This window comes from Schistocerca nitens, chromosome 1 (genome assembly GCF_023898315.1).
Source record: "Schistocerca nitens isolate TAMUIC-IGC-003100 chromosome 1, iqSchNite1.1, whole genome shotgun sequence".
NCBI lineage: Eukaryota > Metazoa > Arthropoda > Insecta > Orthoptera > Acrididae > Schistocerca > Schistocerca nitens.
Window position 1 is genome coordinate 91,862,595 of NC_064614.1, and position 23,163 is coordinate 91,885,757.

At 45.5% G+C, this 23,163-nt stretch overlaps 1 protein-coding gene across 1 annotated transcript in view; it reads left to right on the forward strand.

Annotated features, from left to right (window-relative positions):
- The window catches only part of LOC126248189 (uncharacterized), a 428,326-nt gene extending 411,863 nt beyond the window's left edge, over positions 1 to 16,463 (forward strand). Inside the window, exon 4 of the mRNA XM_049949377.1 lies at positions 16,345 to 16,463. Coding sequence (XP_049805334.1) covers positions 16,345 to 16,441 — 97 coding nt within the window. The 3' untranslated portion in view covers positions 16,442 to 16,463. The remainder of the gene's footprint in view (positions 1 to 16,344) is intronic.
- Positions 16,464 to 23,163: the final 6,700 nt, after the last annotated feature.

Sequence of the window (23,163 nt, forward strand, 5' to 3'; positions counted from 1 at the left end):
AATTCAAACGCCAGTATCATTCGATTTCACTGCTTTAATTTCAAAGTTCAATTAAGGTATTCATAGCTGGCTACAATATTTAGATTGCACAAGCACAAATTAAGAGTGCGAGTTTTGTTACCGTATTTTAGTTACCTGTGACTGCAGCTCAGCTTGGTACGTACTAAATTTTACTATTGTTAATTGTTCAGAATCATTTAATTCAAGTTCAAAGTTAAATCTCTTATTTCTAAATTGCGTAGATTCAGTAGCTTTTGAAATGATTGTTGAGGTAGTCCAAGACTAACAGTATTTTACTGAATTTCGATGTGCTTCAGAAAGAAAGCTCACTATTAACTTCAGTCACTAAATTAACTTTCGATTTTCCGATTTTATTAATTCTTTTGCTAAACTAAGTCAGAGTGTAGCGAAATTTATTACTTCTGACAAACTTTCAGTTTTCACACTACACGTGTCAACCTTCAGTTGCCACGCTTCTAGTGCTAATTATATGTGTAATAACCTTTCTTTTTCAGTTACTATAGTAATTGTCCTTAGGACTGGCGACCGTAATTTCCCCCAAATCTCAAATATCTAATTACCGCTAGTTAATTGTTAACGTAACGGCCGCACATTTACTTTCTTTATTAACTTTACCCCTTTTCAAAATTGATTTCCACCAGTTTCATTTGCATTTTTCCTTTCATTTAGATGTAACCCTTTCCTCCCTCTTTACCGACAAATTGACTTCGGTGACGATTGCCTTTCCCAAATTTCCATTAGGTACACGCGGTTTAATTTTTCACTGTCATTAAGGTCGATAAGTGAGGGGGAGGTTACAGCCTGTAGTTCACTACCGACCTATAGTCCCGACCCTGAACCTTGGGACAAGGAGACTCGACGAGACATAGGGAGGGGTGGAGGACCTGATCACACGATCCTGCAGCAAATTAGCCAGCTTCCACCCCAATACTTACATTTTGGGGGACAAAGTTCGATAGAGGGACTGTTGAAAAGCAGCACTATCAGTCAAGCGTACCATAGGATCACTCTAGTTGCTCCTGCCTTAATAGAAGAAACATCAGGACACTCCCGCAAACACTATAGCGTCCCTAGGCTCATTGGCTGGGAATTGTATATCACGCTAGTTACTCCTGTTTTGGTTCAAAGTTAATATAAATTGCAAGACGGCATGTTCCGCCTGCGCTAGCGAAATATTTATTCATTTACTTAGCGTTGCTCGATGGTGAGCGAAGAAATGTAAGAAACCCGGTATGTGACCGGACTTAGTTGGAAGAGAGGATAACGAGAGGACGTGTATGAAGTGTGTGCAATGAAACAGTCATTGTTAGGGGCCATATTGTATAATTTGTGTTTTTTGAGATTCATAAGCGATACGTAACGTTAATGTGGAGTTCAGTAGCAGCCATAGTACAGTACGGTGCATTTAAAAGGTAATTTCGAGATTTATTTTTGATCAAAAGATTCTGTGGTGAACTGTAGTATACGACAAGCTTGTATAGGACTTCGAACATTTGGTGGTCGATGCATACTGAATAACTTGCTTCAATAACACGGTCAAAAGCATAGAGAAAGTTTTCTCTGCTCAGACGAACTCATTTCACTCCCAGACAATCATGGAATGACCAATTGTGAATGGCATTATCCCATTCAGAGAAGATCCTAGAGAAGTTTTCTTTCTCTTACATATCAAGAATTTTACAGGCGACCGTCGGAGTCGGCAGCTGCTTCTACACCACGAGAGTAACTTGTCAATGTGTACGAAATTCCGTACACTGTGGGAGAAGTCGACGCCGCTCTGGAGATACATACAAACATACATACATACAAACAGGGACACTACACACACTAGTTCAGTAATAACGAGTTTAATATTACCAGCTTAAAATCATTAATTTCTTGTTTTGAGCCATAATATTGTAAGAGTCAATAAATTCGTGGCCTGCTCCGATTTAAGATGAGCCACGCCAAATTCCCCGGTATCTCAACTTATAGAATCAATCGCTTTCGGAATGCGACAAGAACCTCACCTGGCGAGAGTTTAAAGAAGGCACGACATGCAAAATCATGGACCAACCCGGTTCTTTGGATAAAATTGTAGCCGAGAAACAAATTAACTGCTAGGTCCTTCACAACCAGAAGAGTAACCGGCCAGAAGAGGTTACATAGGGATAAGATAATGCGCACCTCCCCAACCAGAGGCAACTCTGGCCCAGGGGCGCGTGGGAAAATTTACACAAATGGATAAAGTGCAGATACACTTATACTTGGGTAACGAGACGGAACTACCATAGTCAAATAATGCGCATAGAGGTTCCTGTTCGAGACGGGCATAAACATAAAGGAGGGACGATCTTGTCGCAGCATAGATTGTTGCACACCATGGAGCTGACCTTCTCTGACACGTACAAACCCTACGCCCACCCCCACACGGTGTCAGCTGTTAGGTCTGGCACCCGCAGAACAGGACACCCACGCACTCGTACAAGATGGTCGTGCGCGCCACAACGAAAACGCCTGTGCGCCAGTGAATCAAATTTGAGAGAGGGTTTGTCACCTCTGGATACTGACGGCATCATTGTTAAACGTCCATCTACCCTCTGCTGCTCATCACCAAAGGTGGGGGCCTCAATAGAATCTACTTATTCTTACAATTCACCGAAGTTGGTGGGATGGCGAGCATGATAGATACCAAACATGATAGATCTTTGGAGCGCATGCCCTCTAAGATGTTAGAAATGCTATCAGATTCGATAATGGGCATACCAAGGACTAACACGACCGTGCGCATTCGCTCTACGTATTGGCTCAACATCTCCGACGATGCGTATACATGCCAATAATACTTCCGCTCGAGCTCCCTGCGCATATGCACCGACAATCTTCTGCCTATAAGAGGCCTTGGCTACCCTGCAGAGTCCTGCAGTCTCAAGTTTTCCCAGGCCAAAGTACCCAGTCCCTTAAGCTAAAGGATATAGCCAGGATAGAATTACGCGCTGCGGTATGTGTAAGGCATCAGCATGAATCTCAAACCGCACAAGCAGCCACAAGATCTGCTGCACTTGATTCAGGCTATCGTCAGACAATTCTAAAATACCGGTAAGGAAGCACATAATCGGACTGGGCAATTTAGCAAAGTGATTGGAGGGCAAACTACCTAGATATCGGTCCTTAGAGTGCTTATCGTCATTGACTTGATTACGGCTGAAAATTTCCTGCCCCGAACCTACATCCTCACTTTCTAAACTTAGGGATGCTGCCCCAAGCTGCAAGTATCTTGCCCGATCAGTCAACTGCGTAACTCTCAGTCTGTTGGAATCATTAAGCTCAACACAGCTACAGTCCACTAAGCGGTTCCCTAAATGTGTCAGACGCGCTTGAATCCAACCGACCTGCCTAGTTGGGGGTTGGCTATACTGATCTAACGCAGCTGAAATGTTATGAAGAGGGACACCTACCTCCCCGATGATGTCTGCCGAAAGACAAAATGGGCTGTCCAACGCCGTACACAACCTGGTCGCCAACCCCGGGACGCTACCTTCGGTTGGAAGTTGATGGACATTCAGTTCACACGGCAAGGACTCCTTTTTGAGATACGAATTTCCGGGACGCACTCTAGAACCCATGCTAGGCAACGGCACCGTGAGTACAACACATTGAAAAGGAAAATTGTATGAATACAATAATCACCAGAAACAATAAATGACGTCAAAGTGTAGACAAGACTAACCCCCTCTCTCCCACCAAACAGAACGCAACTACACCCTGCTGTCAACTGATACGTTACAATAAGGGTTGGGATAATTTCAAGGAAAAACACATGGAAGGTAGACCAAAATATTTCGTCATTTATCTTTTCATGGAATATACTTTATTGGTTAACAACAACTGTTATGATTACAAATTAAAAACCTTGTCAAAAATGAATAACAATGCTCACAATCATTTAAAGAACTTCAACAGGACCAATTCATTAACAAAAAACTTAAACAATGTGTACCATTAAGAACAGCACTTAAACCCGCGAACATACATAACTCCTCAAATACAAGTAAACAGTCAAACCAACTAGGTGTGACTGCAGGCTGTTTCAGCAAACTGAGTTTTGCCAGTAAAATCAATTACAAACGATTCCCAATAAAGGTAATAACAATTCTCAAGCATGGTTAAAATTTTATACACACAGACAAAGTCCACCCAAAATACAGAAGGGTTAACAAGTCACTCCACTGATTGCGGCTGTTGGAAAGCCCTTAACAATTAATAAATCTTAATAAACCGTCTTAAGCAAGAAAATACACAATCCCCCAAAATACAAGAAAAGCTAGGTAGTCATACAATTTACACGTGACTCCCAGCTGGTACGCACCAGCAGAAACATTTATAATGGCCCTTAAGCAAGAAGACAATATTCCCAAATACATGTAAATATGGTGCCCTTAAACAAATACACAACCATCCCAGATACAAGAAAATCTGGGAAATCTAACAATTTAAATGTGACTCCCAGTTGGTAGACACCAGTAGAAACATTAATAATGACCCTTAAGTAAATATTCAGTCCTTCAAAATACAAGAAAGGTGACAAATTACAGCAACCAATTATCGCAGCAAACTGACAGCAACCACGCAAGTTTGCAACGAATGGAATTAGCCCAGCGCTTGCTGACCAGGTTGTGCGGTCGTCAGCTGCCCTTCCCGCAACTCGCCGATATCAGTACTTAATCCAGCTGGAAAACTTTTGATGTGACCAATTTAACAACTCGCGGTTTCGCGAGCTCCACACCTGGGCACCAGGAACGCCACAAAAACAAATTCGCCAACTGCGTCGCCGGCCGCTAACTCCAGTACAGTGGGCCGCCAAACCCAACAACACATTCCTCGACAAAAGACCCTAGCCCTATCATATGATCGGGATCGACATCGGCTGTGCAAGTAGTTAGTGACGCCAGTGGAGTGGCATGCTCACCTAAATAAAAACCTCCACGGCTCAATGGTCATTCTCAAAATACTCCCCTCCCCTATCCCTACAACACTCCATGCGAATTTACCATTGATCAAAACGGTACTGGAAGTCTTCCTCTGTAGGTTCTTTCGTTGCTTCAATCGACTCAAATCTTGCTACCTTTAATGCAGATTTGACCTTGGCACTTAGGTAAGGTGCTTGGTCAGGCAAATGAATTGTCGAACACTCCCACGCTGTACATCGCTAGATAATGCGCGAAAGGGTCGGTTTACTATCTTCATGCGGGCAGAACCGACGACTTATTCTTTCAAAATTAGGGACTTTTTTGTTATTTTCTCCCGTAATTGAGCAAGAACCTGAAGGTAGTATGGTTATTAATAGTCTGACCTTCAGGCGCCCAGTGAACATAATCAGTTCCACGAATACTGAAAAGAAATCATCCCGCTCTCCTTGAGGTTAGGCCCTTTCAGTTTATGTATTGGCGCTTAGTTTCTGGATAATAAGTGAAAAACCAAGATTCATCATCGCATGTTACCACTCTTCACAAGAAATTAGGATCATTTTGAATGGTATTCAGAGTGTCAGTGAAAACATTTTCTCGAGCTTCTTTTCTTTTGCTCATGAGAATTTTCTGCATCAGTTTCGCACACCCTTTCTGATGTAAAATTCGCCTTACGCATTCTTTGCAATCCAGTACTCAACCGACGGTCAGACGGGATCAGAGTACCCACGTTTTCGACAAAATAAAATAAAATAAAATGGTTCAAATGGCTCTGAGCACTATGGGACTTAACATCTGAGGTCGTCAGTCCCCTAGAACTTACAAGGGAACCTCCCCATCGCACCCCCCTCAGATTTAGTTATAAGTTGGCACAGTGGATAGGCCTTGAAAAACTGAACACAGATCAATCGAGAAAACAGGAAGAAGTTGTGTGGAACTATGAAAAAAATCAGTAAAATATACAAACTCAGTAGTCCATGCGAAGATAGGCAACATCAGAGACACTGAAACGCAAGCTGCTCCGTGGTCCCGTGGTTAGCGAGAGCAGCTACGGAACGAGAGGTCCTAGGTTCAAGTCTTCCTTTGAGTGAAAATTTTAATTTTTTATTTTCAGTTTATGTGACAAACTCTTACGTTATCACAATTTTGGGAGTGATTATCACATCTACAAGAAAACCTAAATCGGGCAAGGTAGAAGAATCCTTTTACCCATTCGCTAAGTGTACAAGTTAGGTGGGTCGACAACATATTCCTGTCATGTGACGCACGTGCCGTCACCAGTGTCGTGTAGCATGTATCAGACGTGTTTTCCCGTGTAGGAATCGGTTGACCTATGACCTTGCGATTCGGTTCCCATTGGAGAGGCATGTCCTTTCGTCTACTAATCGCACGGTTTTGCGGTGCGGTCGCAAAACACAGACACTAAACTTATTGCAGTGAACAGAAACGTCAATGAACGAACGGACAGATCATAACTTTGCGAAAATAAAGCAAGTAAGATTTTCAGTCGAGGGAAGACTTGACCCAAGGACCTCTCGGTCTGCAGCTACTCACGCTAACCACGGGACTACGGCGCTGCTGAGCTCGCACTCTCCTTGATGTTGCCTATCATGCGTATGGACTACTCAGTTTGTATATTTTACTAATTTTTTTCACGGTTCCACATAACTTCCCACTGTTTTCTCGATTGACCTGTGTTCAGTTTTTCAAGGCCTATTCACTGTGCCAACTTATAACTAAATCTGAGGGGGGTGCGATGGGGAGGTTCCCTTGTTAGAACTACTTAAACCTAACTAACCTAAGGACATCACACACATCCAAGCCCGAGGCAGGATTCGAACCTGTGCCCGTAGTGGTTGCGCGGTTCCAGACTGAAGCGCCTAGAACCGCTCGGCCACACCGGCGGGCACGTTTTCGACATTTTCATCCGTTTTTTATATTGACGGAAATCCCGGGAGCGAGTCGTATCCAGTGTTTTCTCACTCATAATGAAAACGCTTGAACCACGTGATAAATAGTCTTTGCCATACATTTCTTTCAATAAAAGAAAGGTTTCAGTAGCAGTTTTCACAAGTTCCATGTGCAACTTCACGACATTTAGTTGCTCTATTATAACATCAGTTTTCCGGCAAAGCAAAATAGCCTAAATTGGAACGATCACATAAATAATGTTGTGGGTACAGCAAATCAAAGACTGTGATTCACTGGCAGAACACTTGGAAGGTGTAACAGATCTACTAAAGAGACTGCTTACACTACACTTGTCCGCCCTATTCTGGAGTATTGATGTGCAGTTTGGCAACCGCATCAGGTGGGACTCACGGATGACATCGAAAAAGTTCAGAGAAGGGCGGCCCGTTTTCTACTATCGCGAAATAGGGGAGATAATGCCACAGACATGATACGTGAGTTTCAGTGGCAATCATTAAAACAAAGGCGTTTTTCGTTGCGACGGGATCTTCTCATGAAATTTCTGTGGTGTCACCGCCAGACACCACACTTGCTAGGTGGTAGCCTTTAAATCGACCGCGGTCCAGTAGTATACGTCGGACCCGCGTGTCGCCACTGTCAGTGATAGCAGACCGAGCGCCACCACACGGCAGGTCTAGAGAGACGTCCTGGCACTCGCCCCAGTTGTACAGCCGACTTTGCCTGAGATGGATTACTGACAAATACGCTCTCATTTGCCGAGACGATAGTTAGCATAGCCTTCAGCTACATTTGCTACGACCTAGCAAGGCGCCGTATTCAATTGATATTGAGATTCTATTAATGTATCATCAAGAGCGATGTTCTACAAATGTGGATTAAAGTTAAGTATTCCAGAAGCTACGTACTTTTCTTTATAGCATTCATTACGTATCATGTTTCAGACCTCACGCCAGACTGCGTGAGTTTAAGCGCGTGCCTTTCGGCTTCCTCTCATTGTGTCTAGGCTGTCTTGTCTAGACACAACAATTTCAATCACCAGTTTTCACCTCCGATTGCGGAAACATTCTGTCGGCACCCACCTACATAGGGAGAATGATCATCACGATAAAATAAGAGAAATCAGGGCTCTCACAGAAAAATGTAGGTACTCGTTTTTCCCGCGCGCCGTTCGAGAGTGGAACGGTAGAGACACAGCTTCAAGGTGGTTCATGGAACGCTCTGCCAGGCACTTAATTATGAGTATCAGAGTAATAACGTAGACGTAGATTTAGATGTAGATGTTCATAAGCGAATGCCACGATCACACTGATTCGTCTACAGGCTCCAGAGATTCCGCATCTGACTGAGAAATTCTTACGCTCTACGGCTGTTGGTTGTTGATCTTCGGCGCATGCATACTTACTCTGTGATAGCATTAGTGCCGATATTTTATAGCGAGACTCTTCGTATTCTACGTGTAGCGGGAGAACGGTACGTTTCCGGACATGATCTCCCGTGTTAAACTTGACCGTCCTTGAAGTCTCTAAGGGAGTTGAATTACACCTCCTACAAATACAGCAGTACTGGAGTTTTTACTTGTTTAGAGTCTCATGCACCGATACACGCGTCCACTTTGCGCAGCGAGCGTGGCAGTGGAAAGCAACCGTAAGTGTGCAGGTGTCCGCCCCCGCCGGCGCCGAGCCTCCTCCGCACACAAGAGGTGTGAGAGTCGCTGCCAACAGCTTTCTCTCGCGTGGGCGGAGGCGCCGGCCGAGAACCTCTGGCGATCAACACGGCGCCACTGAGGCGCATCCTGCAGGTGCTGCAGCTGACGCGGAAACAACCTGCGGCTCACGTGCACCGTTAGTACAGGATGTCAACGCTAGCTCTGAACGCTGCCACTCCTTCTTGAACCAACCACAAGTTTCAGTGGGATTACACTTTTCTTGGCCTGATGCGAGGCCGAGTCACAAAGTCCTTGCCCCTATTCTATTTTGGCCAAACTACGGCTGTAAATGCGAAGCCAACATATCAGTTTCCAGCAGTGGGCCTCTCTCGTACCGGACCGCCGTTACGGTATCTGCCGGTAGGTCCGCGACGCGGTGCTGTTGTCAGTTGTTGAAACCGAGCGAGCGAGGTGGTGCAGTGGATAACACACTGGACTCGCATTCCGGAGGACGACCGCACCCGACTTAGATTTTCCGTGGTTTTCCTAAATCGCTTCAGGCAAATGGTTCTTTCGAAAGGGCACGGCCGACTCCCTTCCTCATCCTTCCCTAGTCCAATGGGACCGATAACCTCGCTGTTTGGTCCGCTCCCAAAAATCAACCAACCCACCAATATGCAGCAGGATTTTGGAACATATGTTGTGTTCGAACATTATGAATTGCCTCGAAAAAAGAAAGGTCTATTGACACACAGTCAACATGGGTTTAGAAAACATCTTTCATGTGAAACACAACTAGCTCTTTATTCACATGAAGTGTTGAGTGCTATTGACAAGGGATTTCAGATCGATTCCGTATTTCTGGGTTTCCGGAAGGCTTTTGACACTGTACCACACAAGCGACTTCTAGTGAAATAGCGTGCTTATGGAATATGGTCTCAGTTATGTGACTGGATTTGTGATTTCCTGTCAGAGAGGTCACAGTTCGTAATAACTGACGGAAAGTCATCGAGTAAAACAGAAATGATTTCTGGCGTTCCTCAAGGTAGTGTTATAGGCCCTTTGCTGTTCGTTATCTATATAAACGATTTTGGAGACAATGTAAGCAGCCATCTTCCGTTGTTTGCAGATGAGCTGTCGTTTTTAGAGTAATAAAGTCATCAGAAGATCAAAACAAACTGCAAAACGATTTAGAAGAAATATCGGAATGGTGCGAAAAGTGGCAGTTGACCTTAAATAACGTAAAGTGTGAGGTCATCCAGATGAGTGCTAAAAGGAACTCGTTAAACTTCGGTTACACGATACATCAGTCTAATCTAAAAGCCGCAAATCCAACTAAATACCTAGGTATTACAATTACGAACAACTTAAATTGGAAGGAACACATAGAAAATGTTGTGGGGAAGGCTAACCAAAGACTGCGTTTTATTGGCAGGACACTTGGAAAATGTAACAGGTCTACTAACGAGACTGCCTACACTACGCTTGTCTGTCCTCTTTTGGAATACTGCTGCGTGGTGTGGGATCCTTACCAGATAGGACTGACAGAGTACATCGGAAAAGTTGAAAGAAAGGCAGCACGTTTCGTATTATCGCGAAATATGGGAGTGAATGTCATAGAAATGATACAGGATTTGGGCTGGACATCATTAAAAGAAAGGCGTTTTTTGTTGCGATCCAATCTTCTCACGAAATTCCAGTCACCAACTTTCTCCTCCGAATGCGACTATATTTTGTTGACACCGACCTATATAGGGAGGAACGATCACCACTATAAAATAAGGGAAATCAGTGCTCGTTCGGAAAGATATAGGTGTTCATTCTTTCCGCGCCCTATACAAGTTTGGAATAATAGAGAATTGTGAAGGTGTTTCGATGAACCCTTTGCCAGGCACTTAAATGTGATTTGCGGAGTATCCATATGAATGTAAAATGGGAAGGCAGACATAAAATTAACTGTAGATATACACTCCTGGAAATGGAAAAAAGAACACATTGACACCGGTGTGTCAGAACCACCATACTTGCTCCGGACACTGCGAGAGGGCTGTACAAGCAATGATCACACGCACGGCACAGCGGACACACCAGGAACCGCGATGTTGGCCGTCGAATGGCGCTAGCCGCGCAGCATTTGTGCACCGCCACCGTCAGTGTCAGCCAGTTTGCCGTGGCATACGGAGCTCCATCGCAGTCTTTAACACTGGTACCATGCCGCGACAGCGTGGACGTGAACGGTATGTGCAGTTGACGGACTTTGAGCGAGGGCGTATAGTGGGCATGCGGGAGGCCGGGTGGACGTACCGCCGAATTGCTCAACACGTGGGGCGTGAGGTCTCCACAGTACATCGATGTTGTCGCCAGTGGTCGGCGGAAGGTGCACGTGCCCGTCGACCTGGGACCGGACCGCAGCGACGCACGGATGCACGCCAAGACCGTAGGATCCTACGCAGTGCCGTAGGGGACCGCACCGCCACTTCCCAGCAAATTAGGGACACTGTTGCTCCTGGGGTATCGGCGAGGACCATTCGCAACCGTCTCCATAAAGCTGGGCTACGGTCCCGCACACCGTTAGGCCGTCTTCCGCTCACGCCCCAACATCGTGCAGCCCGCCTCCAGTGGTGTCGCGACAGGCGGGAATGGAGGGACGAATGGAGACGTGTCGTCTTCAGCGATGAGAGTCGCTTCTGCCTTGGTGCCAATGATGGTCGTATGCGTGTTTGGCGCCGTGCAGGTGAGCGCCACAATCAGGACTGCATACGACCGAGGCACACAGGGCCAACACCCGGCATCATGGTGCGGGGAGCGATCTCCTACACTGGCCGTACACCACTGGTGATCGTCGAGGGGACACTGAATAGTGCACGGTACATCCAAACCGTCATCGAACCCATCGTTCTACCATTCCTAGACCGGCAAGGGAACTTGTTGTTCCAACAGGACAATGCACGTCCGCATGTATCCCGTGCCACCCAACGTGCTCTGGAAGGTGTAAGTCAACTACCCTGGCCAGCAAGATCTCCCGATCTGTCCCCCATTGAGCATGTTTGGGACTGGATGAAGCGTCGTCTCACGCGGTCTGCACGTCCAGCACGAACGCTGGTCCAACTGAGGCGCCAGGTGGAAATGGCATGGCAAGCCGTTCCACAGGACTACATCCAGCATCTCTACGATCGTCTCCATGGGAGAATAGCAGCCTGCATTGCTGCGAAAGGTGGATATACACTGTACTAGTGCCGACATTGTGCATGCTCTGTTGCCTGTGTCTATGTGCCTGTGGTTCTGTCAGTGTGATCATGTGATGTATCTGACCCCAGGAATGTGTCAATAAAGTTTCCCCTTCCTGGGACAATGAATTCACGGTGTTCTTATTTCAATTTCCAGGAGTGTAGATGAATCATTTGTGGAAGATGACGGTTGTGCTTCACACGTCCACGGCGTACGAGCAACGAAGTGCGATTCGTTTTGTGTGGTTGTATGGAGCTAGGAACGAACGCTCTTCCAAATATACAGGGAAATCTGCCCTTGCATGAGAATGAGCGTCCTGGGGGGAGGGGGTTCACTCGTCCTTGAAGGACTGCAACGTTTCCCGCTTTGAAACTGGATCGGCGAGTCCACCTGAAAGACATTTCCCTTGAGTCTGGCATTTCGTATGTGGGTGTCTACAACGTCGTTCACTGATCCTTACGGTACCGAAAAGTTTCATGTAGCTAATTACCTAATGATTTTGATAATAGGATGAAAAGCAAACGAATGATTACTTCACTGAATCATCTGCAACGGTATGGCGAGGAGGGCGACAGTTTCCTGGACTGCTCTCGGCAGTGACTAACTCTCTGGGCACTGCAAGGACCGACGAACCGAAATGACTAGTAACTACCCTACGTCTTGGTAAAAGATAGCGTTCAGAATGTAAGAGAACACTCAGGTGGCAATAGTCATGGGATAGCGATATGCACATTGGCGGTAGTACCGCGTACACAAGATATAAAATAAAATGCCATCGTATTGGTGGGGCTGCCGTTTGTGATCAGGTGATTCATGTGGAAACTTTCCTGCGTGGTTACGGACAGGAATTAACAGACTTTGAACACAGAATTGTAGTTGAAACTAGACACATGGAATATTCCGTTTCGGACATAGTGAGGGAATTAAGTATGCCGAGATCCACAATGTGAAGAGTGTGCCGAAAATACCCAATTTCAGGCGTTACTTCTCACCACAGACAACAAAGTGGCTAACGGCCTTTGCTTAACGACCGACAAATGCGGTGTTTGCTTACAAGGGAACCTCCCCATCGCACCCCTCTCAGATTTAGTTATAAATGGACACAGTGCATAGGCCTTGAAAAACTGAACACAGATCAATCGCGAAAACAGGAAGAAGTTGTGTGGAAATATGAAAAAATAAGCAAAATATACAAAGTAAGTAGTCCATGAGAAACATAGGCAACATCAAGGACAATGTAAGCTGAGGAGCACCGTGGTCCCGTGGTTAGCGTGAGCAGCTGCGGAATGAGAGGTCCTTGGTTCGAGTCTTCCCTCGAGTGAAAATTTTACTTTCTTTATTTTCGCAAAGTTCGACCTGTCCGTTCATTCATTGACGTCTCTGTGCACTGTAATAAGTTTAGTGTCTGTGTTTTGCGACCGCACCGCAAAACCGTGCGATTAGTAGACGAAAGAACGTGCCTCTCCAATAGGAACCGAAAACATTTCATCGCAAGGACATAGATCAACCGATTCCTCCACAGGAAAACACGTCTGATATATTCTATACGACACTGGTGACGGCATGTGCGTCACATGACAGGAATGTGTTGTCGACCCACCTAACTTGCACACTTGGCGAATGGGTAAAAAGATTCTTCTACCTTGCCCGATTTAGGTTTTCTTGTGGAAGTGATAATCACTCCCAAAAAAGTGATGAAAACATAAGAGTTTGTCACATAAACTGCAATAAATGAATGCAACAGTTTCACAGTGCTCTGTCAAAACATATGTTTTTAACGTTTTCAAATGTTTCCGTGTGTAGACCGTCAAATCCTGCATATCTCCAAGCAAATCTGAACATGTCCTGGAATTTTGGAGAGCGAAGTTGATTATGTGTGAGCGTCTGAACTTTGATAATTGTCTGAAAACAAAAAATTAAACTCTTCACTCGAGAGAAGAGTTGACCCAAGGACCTTTCGTTCTGCAGCTGCTCACGCTAACCACGGGACCACGGCGCTTGTAACCTCACACTCTCCTTGATGTTGCCTACATTTCGCACGGACTACTCAGTTTGTATATTTTGCTTATTTTTTTCGTAGTTCCACACAACTTTTTCCTGTTTTCTCGATTGATCTGTGTTCAGTTTTTCAAGGCCTATCCACTGTGCCAACATATAACTAAATCTGAGGGGGGTGCGATGGGGAGGTTCCCTTGTTAGTCAGCGCCAACAAACAAGCAACACTGCGTGAAATAGCCGCAGAAATCAATGTGGGGCGTGCGACGAGCGTAGCAAAGAGGACAGTGCGGCGAACTGTGGCGTTAATGGGCTATGGCAGCAGACGACCGCTGCCAGTGCATTTGCTAACAGCACGACATCGCCCGCAGCACCTCTCGTGGGGCCGTGACCATATCAGTTGGGCCCTAGACGACTGAAAAACTGTGGCCTGATCAGACGAGTCCAGATTTCAGTTGGTAAGAGCTGACGGTAGGGTTCGAGTGTGGCGCAGATTCCACGAATCCATGAATCCAAGTTGTCAACAAGGCACTGTACAAGCTGGTGGTGGCTCCATGATGGTGTGGGCTGTGTTTACAAGGTCCTCCTGCCCAACTGAACCGGCAATTGGCTGGAAATGATTATGTTCGTCTACTCAGAGGGCATTTGCGGCCATTCGTGGAGTCCACGTTCCCATAAAAGATAGAATTTTTATGGATGTCATTGTATTATGTCACCAGGCCACATTTGTTCTCGATCGTTTTAAGGAACATTCTGGACAGTTCAAGGATACGATTTGGCCACTCAGATCAAATGGTTCAAATGGCTCTGATCACTATGGGACTTAACTTCTGAAGTCATCAGTCGCCTATAACTTAGAACTACTTAAACCTAACTAACCTAAGGACATCACACATATCCATGCCCGAGGCAAGATTCGAACCTCCGACCGTAGCTGTCGCGCGGTTCCAGACTGAAGCGCCAAGAACCGCTCGGCCACACCGGCCGGCTCCATTCAGATCGCTCGGCACGAATACCATCGGACATTTAGGGGGCATAATTGAGAGGTCAGTTCGTGCAGAAAATCCTGCACCGGCAACACTTTTGCAATTGTGGACGGCTAACGAGGCAGCTTGGGTCAATATTTCTGTAGCGGACTTCCAACGACTTGTTGAGTACATGCCGCGTCGAATTACTGCACTGCGCCCAGCAAAAGAAGGTCTGACACTATATTACGAGGTATCCCATGACTTTTGCCATTTCAGTGCGTTTTTTCCCCAGGGATGGGGAGAGAATTATCGTACAATCTGCTTAACAGCTCGTGCATCCAAGTTTCTAACGAGAATAATACCCAGAGGAATGGAAAAGAAAACTGAGTATCTGTTGTACGACGACGTTTGGCTTTCGGAAAGGTAAAGGCACCAGAGAAGTATTCCTGAAGTAGTGATTGATAATGAAGCAAGACTGAAGAAAAATCAAGACAAGTGTATAGAAACTGTCGGCCTGGTAAAAGTGTTCGACAATGTAAAATAGTACAAGATTCTGAGGGAAATAGGGGTAAGCTATAGCGGAAAACGGGTAATAAACAATATGTACGAGAACCAAAAGGGAAAGTTACGGCTGGAAAACCAAGAACGCAGTGTTCAGATTGAAAAGGGTGTAAGGCAGGGATGTTGTCTGTAGACTGTTCAATCTGTACATCGAAAAGGCAATGACGAGAATGAAAGAAAGCTGAGATTAAAATGGAGGTTAAAATTCAAGGTGAAAGGGTATCAACGATAAGGTGCGGTGATGACATTGCTATTCTGAGTGAAAATAAAGGAGAACTACAGGATGTAATGAATGGAATAAACAGCCTACTGAGCACAGAATATGGATTGAGCGTAAATCGAAGAAAGACGAAAGTAATGAGAATAAGCAGAAATGACAACAGCGAGAAATTTAACATCAGAATTGGGTATCACGAAGTAGATAAAATCAAGGAATCCTGCTAAATATGCAACGAAATAACCCATGACTAACGGAGCAAGGAGGATATAAAAAGCAGACAGGCCCCGGCGAAACGGGGCATTGCTGGTCAGCAACTGTTTACTAGAATCAAACATAGGCCTTGATTTGAGTGAGAAATATCTGAGGATGTCCGTTTGTATTGAAACGTGGACTGTGGGAAAACCAGAAAAGCAGAGAATCGAAGATGTGGTGCTACACACGAATGTTGAAAATTATGTGGACTGACGAGGTAAGGAATGAGGAACATATCTTTATTAGTGTGCCTGCATTCGTTTCCCGGCTTAAAATATTCTGTATCTAAAACTGACGGAGTGGATTGCGGCCACGACAATACAGACATTTTTTTCTGAAATTTGGCTGATTTACTCGTCGGCCACGTCAACAAGGACTAAAACGTCATTTTTGTACTTTACTTTATTCGTTAGTTGTTGCCAAAACCAGGACCAAGGACACACGATAATACTACTACATCGTTGTTCTAACAGTCCGCCATTTTGTCACTTTTTTTTCAAATTTCAAAGAGTTGTGCTACTATTCCGTGCGTAATATCCTATTAATTAAGAAAATTGTTTGCTTTTTTGATTTCAGATTAGATATGGAGACTGCAGGACGTCCGTCGTGGACTCACCTTATTTTAGTCAGAGCAACACCTCGGATGGGTGGCTTAGAGACGACTGAATTTTAAAAATATCAGGAAACATTGTCCCAGATTGAATAAATAATTTGCAAAAAGACTAGTTTTTTCAAAAAAAGTCGTGAAATCGCTTATTTTATAGGCTGACTGAGGAGAATGGGCCCTTATATCGAAATAAAACGATGCGTTAAAGAAGACTAGAGTCTATCTTACAGTTCAACGAACCCTGTTGCACAAGGAGCTGCGATGCAGGTAAGTTGCGTCTGTGCACACGTTAACTGAGGTGCATCGACCGGAAAGATCGACTGTCACGCAGCGACTGTAAACAACCGCTCTGCCACACTGGTCGAACGACGGGATCCAGTCAGTAGTGTACTGATTGGCCGCAGCTTTCTACTGAGACGGAGAGCGAAAGTTCAGACTGCGTAAGTGATTTTCACATACCTACAAGGGTCGTTCAGTAAGTAATGCCCCACCCTTTTTTCTTAAGTCATTAATATACAAAGACAAACGTCCTTGTTGGTTCTGTGCGCCGGTGAATTATCGAACCGTTCTGGCATATGTCAGTACCGTAGTACAGCGGCAAATGACGTCTACATACGACTGACGTTACAAGCAGCGTGCTGTTATTAAATTCTTGTGTGCAGAAAAAGAAACCGTGGTGAACATGCATAAACATTTGTGCCAAGTGTGTGGCGATGCTTAACAATAAATATGTTCTGAGAAAAAAATGTGGGCATCAGGATGGTGGGACAAATTTTAAGACATCATTGGTACCAGCGGGTACCGTAGGTGTCAAAAACTGCAGGGGAAGACAGGTATTTGAATAGATCCAACAAATAATTGAGGACATCCGGTGCAGGTGCTAGAGCCAGATGAAGAGTTTGGTACACGAGATTACAGCCTAAGGAAATGCAGAAAGAGAACTCCACGATCAGCTAGGCTCGGGACGTCCTGTCACAGCCACTGCCCCAGACATGCTGAATCGTGCGGATGCCATTATTCGTGCCGACAGTCGCATCACAACTCGACAATTGGTTCTACAGTTGTCGGTCAGCATTGGAAGTGCGTCTGCAATTATTTAGACTCTGGGATATTCAAAGGGGTGCTGATGATGGGTTCCAAAATGTCAAATGTGTGTGAAATCTTATGGGACTTAGCTGCTAAGGTCATCAGTCCCTAAGCTTACACACTACTTAACCTGAATTATCCTAAGGACAAAGACACACACCCACGCCCGAGGGAGGACTCGAACCTCCGCCGGAACCAGCCGCACAGCCCATGACTGCAGCGCCTGAGACCGCTCGGCTAATCCCGCGCGGCGATGATGGGTTCCACGAATGCTCACAGCGGACCACAAGATTCAAAGAAAGGCCATTTTATCTGACTTGTTGGAGCGTTTTGAGGCCGACGGAGGGGCGTTCCTGTCAAGTGTCAATACAGGGGACGAAAGCCGGGTGCACCACTTTGCGCCGGAAACAAAAAGACAATCCATGGAGTGGCATCATTCTCATTCACACAAAAGAAGAAGTCATGGTGACAGACTTCTGGAATTGTGATGGCGTCATTCTCGTGGATGTGACGCCAAGAGGGTGAACCATCAATTCAGAGGCATACGTGAAGACTCTGAACAAACTCAAGAACCGTTTCCGACGTGTTCGATCGGACAAGAATCCAGCAGAAATATTGCTCCAACACGATAATGCACGCCCACACACAAGTCTGAGAACCCGGGAACACATCGCCAAATTGGGTTGGACATCATTGCCTCATCCACCCTACAGACCAGACCTGGCACCATCGGGCTTCCATCTCTCTAGGCCACTTAAAGATTCTCTACGGGGAACACAATTTGAAGATGATGAGAGTGTCAGTCGTGCAGTGAAAACATGGCTACACCTACAGGACAAGAGCTTTTACCAGCAGGGAATAGATGCTCTTCCGCATCGTTGGCGTACTAAGATGATGAGAGTGTCAGTCGTGCAGTGAAAACATGGCTACACCTACAGGACAAAAGCTTTTACCAGCAGGGAATTGATGCTCTTCCGCATCGTTGGCGTACTGTCATCGAACGTGATGAGGACTACGTAGAAAAATAAGACATGGACAAGACATGTTGAAGTATATTGTCACAAAATTCTGACTCTTAACAATAAATATGTTCCGAGAAAAAAAATGTGGGGGCATTACTTACTGAACGACTCTCTTATCATCATGATGGTGGGACATATTTTAAGATATCAGGGGTACCAGCGGGTACCTTAGGTGGCAAAAACTGCAGAGGAGGACAGATATTGGAATAGATCCAACAAATAATTGAGGACATGCGGTGCAAGCGCTAGAGCCAGATGAAGAGTTTGGTACACTAGATAACTTCTTGGCATTGTTCTGTAAACATTTCAGCCACTGCACACTGCACTGACAATCCAACATGCACTTTCATCCAATATCTATAAATGGTTATTACACTCCTGGAAATTGAAATAAGAACACCGTGAATTCATTGTCCCAGGAAGTGGAAACTTTATTGACACATTCCTGGGGTCAGATACATCACATGATCACACTGACAGAACCACAGGCACGTAGACACAGGCAACAGAGCATGCACAATGTCGGCACTAGTACAGTGTATATCCACCTTTCGCAGCAATGCAGGCTGCTATTCTCCCATGGAGACGATCGTAGAGATGCTGGATGTAGTCCTGTGGAACGGCTTGCCATGCCATTTCCACCTGGCGCCTCAGTTGGACCAGCGTTCGTGCTGGACGTGCAGACCGCGTGAGACGACGCTTCATCCAGTCCCAAACATGCTCAATGGGGGGCAGATCCGGAGATCTTGCTGGCCAGGGTAGTTGACTTACACCTTCTAGAGCACGTTGGGTGGCACGGGATACATGCGGACGTGCATTGTCCTGTTGGAACAGCAGGTTCCCTTGCCGGTCTAGGAATGGTAGAACGATGGGTTCGATGACGGTTTGGATGTACCGTGCACTATTCAGTGTCCCCTCGACGATCACCAGTGGTGTACGGCCAGTGTAGGACATCGCTCCCCACACCATGATGCCTGGTGTTGGCCCTGTGTGCCTCGGTCGTATGCAGTCCTGATTGTGGCGCTCACCTGCACGGCGCCAAACACGCATACGACCATCATTGGCACCAAGGCAGAAGCGACTCTCATAGCTGAAGACGACACGTCTCCATTCGTCCCTCCATTCACGCCTGTCGCGACTGTCGCGACACCACTGGAGGCGGGCTGCACGATGTTGGGGCGTGAGCGGAAGACGGCCTAACGGTGTGCGGGACCGTAGCCCAGCTTCATGGAGACGGTTGCGAATGGTCCTCGCCGATACCCCAGGAGCAACAGTGTCCCTAATTTGCTGGGAGGTGGCGGTGCGGTCCCGTACGGCACTGCGTAGGATCCTACGGTCTTGGCGTGCATCCGTGCGTCGCTGCGGTCCGGTCCCAGGTCGACGGGCACGTGCACCTTCCGCCGACCACTGGCGACAACATCGATGTACTGTGGAGACCTCACGCCCCACGTGTTGAGCAATTCGGCGGTACGTCCACCCGGCCTCCCGCATGCCCACTATACGCCCTCGCTCAAAGTCCGTCAACTGCACATACGGTTCACGTCCACGCTGTCGCGGCATGCTACCGGTGTTAAAGACTGCGATGGAGCTCCGTATGCCACGGCAAACTGGCTGACACTGACGGCGGCGGTGCACAAATGCTGCGCAGCTAGCGCCATTCGACGGCCAACACCGCGGTTCCTGGTGTGTCCGCTGTGCCGTGCGTGTGATCATTGCTTGTACAGCCCTCTCGCAGTGTCCGGAGCAAGTATGATGGGTCTGACACACCGGTGTCAATGTGTTCTTTTTTCCATTTCCAGGAGTGTAGATACATGGTCAGGTACACTACTCAGGAACACTACCACATTATATTAACTAAATCTGGTAAATGTTATTCGTGTTTACCTCTGTTCTGGTCTACAACCGCTTTGAATTTCTTCAGACGAGTAATTTTTTTTTGCTTAGGATGTCTTTTACTTCGAAACAAGCACCCTAATTCATTAGTATCGGGTAACTAATTTCATTCGACCCGTTGAGCACTATATTACAACAAAAATTGTGTTTACGCGATCTTGTATAAATCAGTTCAGGTGCTGGCATATGCAAATGCTGCAGACAGAATTGCACAAACACCAAGAGCAATGGAAGATGCCTTTACAAGCCCGAAGTGACAGAAGACCTTGCTGTTTCGTCTCTTCCCCGAAATCGGCCAACCAACCAAAAAGGCTAAAAGAATTGCTAGAAAGATGAATCTGCAGATAAATGAAGGAAAGGCTATGTCAGTATATGACAGTAATTCAGAAGGATTATTTATTTATTTTTATTTTAGACATCCAATTCCGAAGGACTAAACGAAGGAGCAAATATCTATGGCCATGGACCGTGTAAGTAGATGAAATTACAACATGAAAGTAATAACAGATAAAATAAAATGCTTATGAACCCCGCAAAAAATACATTCCTTAAGTTTATGTAACCGCAATGAACAATATAACACAGGAATCAGCTTAATTTTTCAAGGAACTGCTCGACAGAATAGAAGGAGTGACCCATAAGGAAACCCTTCAGTTTCGATTTGAATGCGAGTGGATTACCGCTAAGGTTTCTTCTATTCTTTTGGTAGATTACTGAAAATGGATGCAGCAGTATACTGCACGTCTTTCTGGAAAATAGGCAAGGAAATACGATCCAGATATAGACTGGATTTCTGCCTAGTTGCGGCGGCGCGGTTCCTTTTGTCCATTTACCTGCACCTACCTGTGGACTTGATGCAGCAGATCGCCCGTAGGAACGCCGAGCAGAAACCCACCGTACTGCAACTCGCACCAGGCTGCATACAACGTAACTATTCTAAAAAGAAGAAAAATGTATTTATTTTGAATGAAAGGTGAAAATACTGGAAAAACGTCGGTATATTCTAAAGTCAAGAATTAGACTTTTACTGCCAATCCTGTGCAAATCCTAACACAGTCATGCACAAACCTTTTCATTTACGTTAGCAAGTTTATGCTAACGTATTTCACGAAATCTGAACAACTGCTAAGCACGGATTGTTCTTAAGTGAAAATTCTTGCCGCACTGTTAAGTTTATCGGTGTCTAATGCACTCAAGTTTTTACTCACCGATCTGCTCAATATGCCATGCGGAATTACTGTCATACACAAAATTACTTAAAAAATCCATACTTTCTAAAAACCACACCAGAATAAATATGCCTTCATTTTAAAGCACTTTTGAGGCATGTGGCACAGCTAAAATCGGCAAATTGTAACTTCCTTAGGAGCTCATACTACACACGACCGTACCACTGAAAGTCTGGGCTCCAACTACGTAGACTGCTACTGACACTCCACTCCTTTTCACCTGTCAGACATCAGCAACAACACCCTGTGAGTGCATTAGCGTCGCTACAATCAGTGACTGGGGTTACGAGTGGACCCTTATTCTAGGACGGAGAGCATTGGTGTTTAGCTGTAAAATTGGTTTATTCCTATTTTGTTGTTAAGAAAGTACATGAGTTTACGTAGATTGTGATATGACAATTTCAAGACAGTTGTCAATATAATGCATTAGGTACTATTTAGCAGGAATAACACTGAACACAACAATATCAAATTTAAATAGAAGATTCTCTACAAGATTTTTCTTACATCTACACAGTGAAGTTGCCCAATATTACGACAAATCATCCGATTCCGGTTCTAAGTTCAGTACTATTTAGGATGACTATCATGTCTATGGAGGATGGTTAGTTTTTGTGACAAGATGAGCAAAAGATTACTAAAGGTTGCTCGAGTTCACAGTGAACACAAGCTGGTGAACCAATAAGTTTACATCTCTGCCAGTGGCATTTACCTTTAGCTGCAATGTGCTGTCGGCTGCATGGCTGCTCTCGCCCTTTGAAAATCCTGTAAAAAGCTAATCAAAATCTTTACTGATTCTATCGCCTGAAATTGTTTAATGTTTCTCGTTAGGTGAGAAAACATGCGCTCGTCCCTAGTCTGGAAAATATGGTGATATACACGTGCATAGATGGAGCAGTGTGTATGCTTCAACGCCCTCACAGTTACAGAAGAACAATTAACTACGTGGTGGCTGTTTCGTTTCTCTGCTTTCGGAGCTCAACGACTCTTCAGCTAATTTCTAGCTGAATGTCAGCCAAAGTGAATGCAGTGTTCACACAAAATTCTTCTTTTGGCGTCATACAGATTGTGATGCCCCCTGTTCTACACTTGACGCTGGTTTTCGGTCTTGTGTATTTCGTAGCAAACTGTCACCACATCTGACCTTTAGTACTTCATGTCACAGCCTTTTCACACCAGTGGTAACGTTCCTTTCGTCTTGTCGAAACCACCTCTGCCAATTCCAAAGGGCCTACGAAACTTCCTGGCAGATTAAAACTGTGTGCCCGACCGAGACTCGAACTCGGGACCTTTGCCTTTTGCGGGCAAGTGCTCTACCATCTGAGCTACCGAAGCACGACTCACGCCCGGTCCTCACAGCTTTACTTCTGCCAGTACCTCGTCTCCTACCTTCCAAACTCGGTCGGGCACACAGTTTTAATCAGCCAGGAAGTTTCATATCAGCGCACACTCCGCTGCAGAGTGAAAATCTCATTCTGCAAAGGGCCTACCTTTAAACTGCATCCAAATATCGCCCCTTTTTACTCCTTCCGAGTTTATTTAAGCCAATCGGACATTT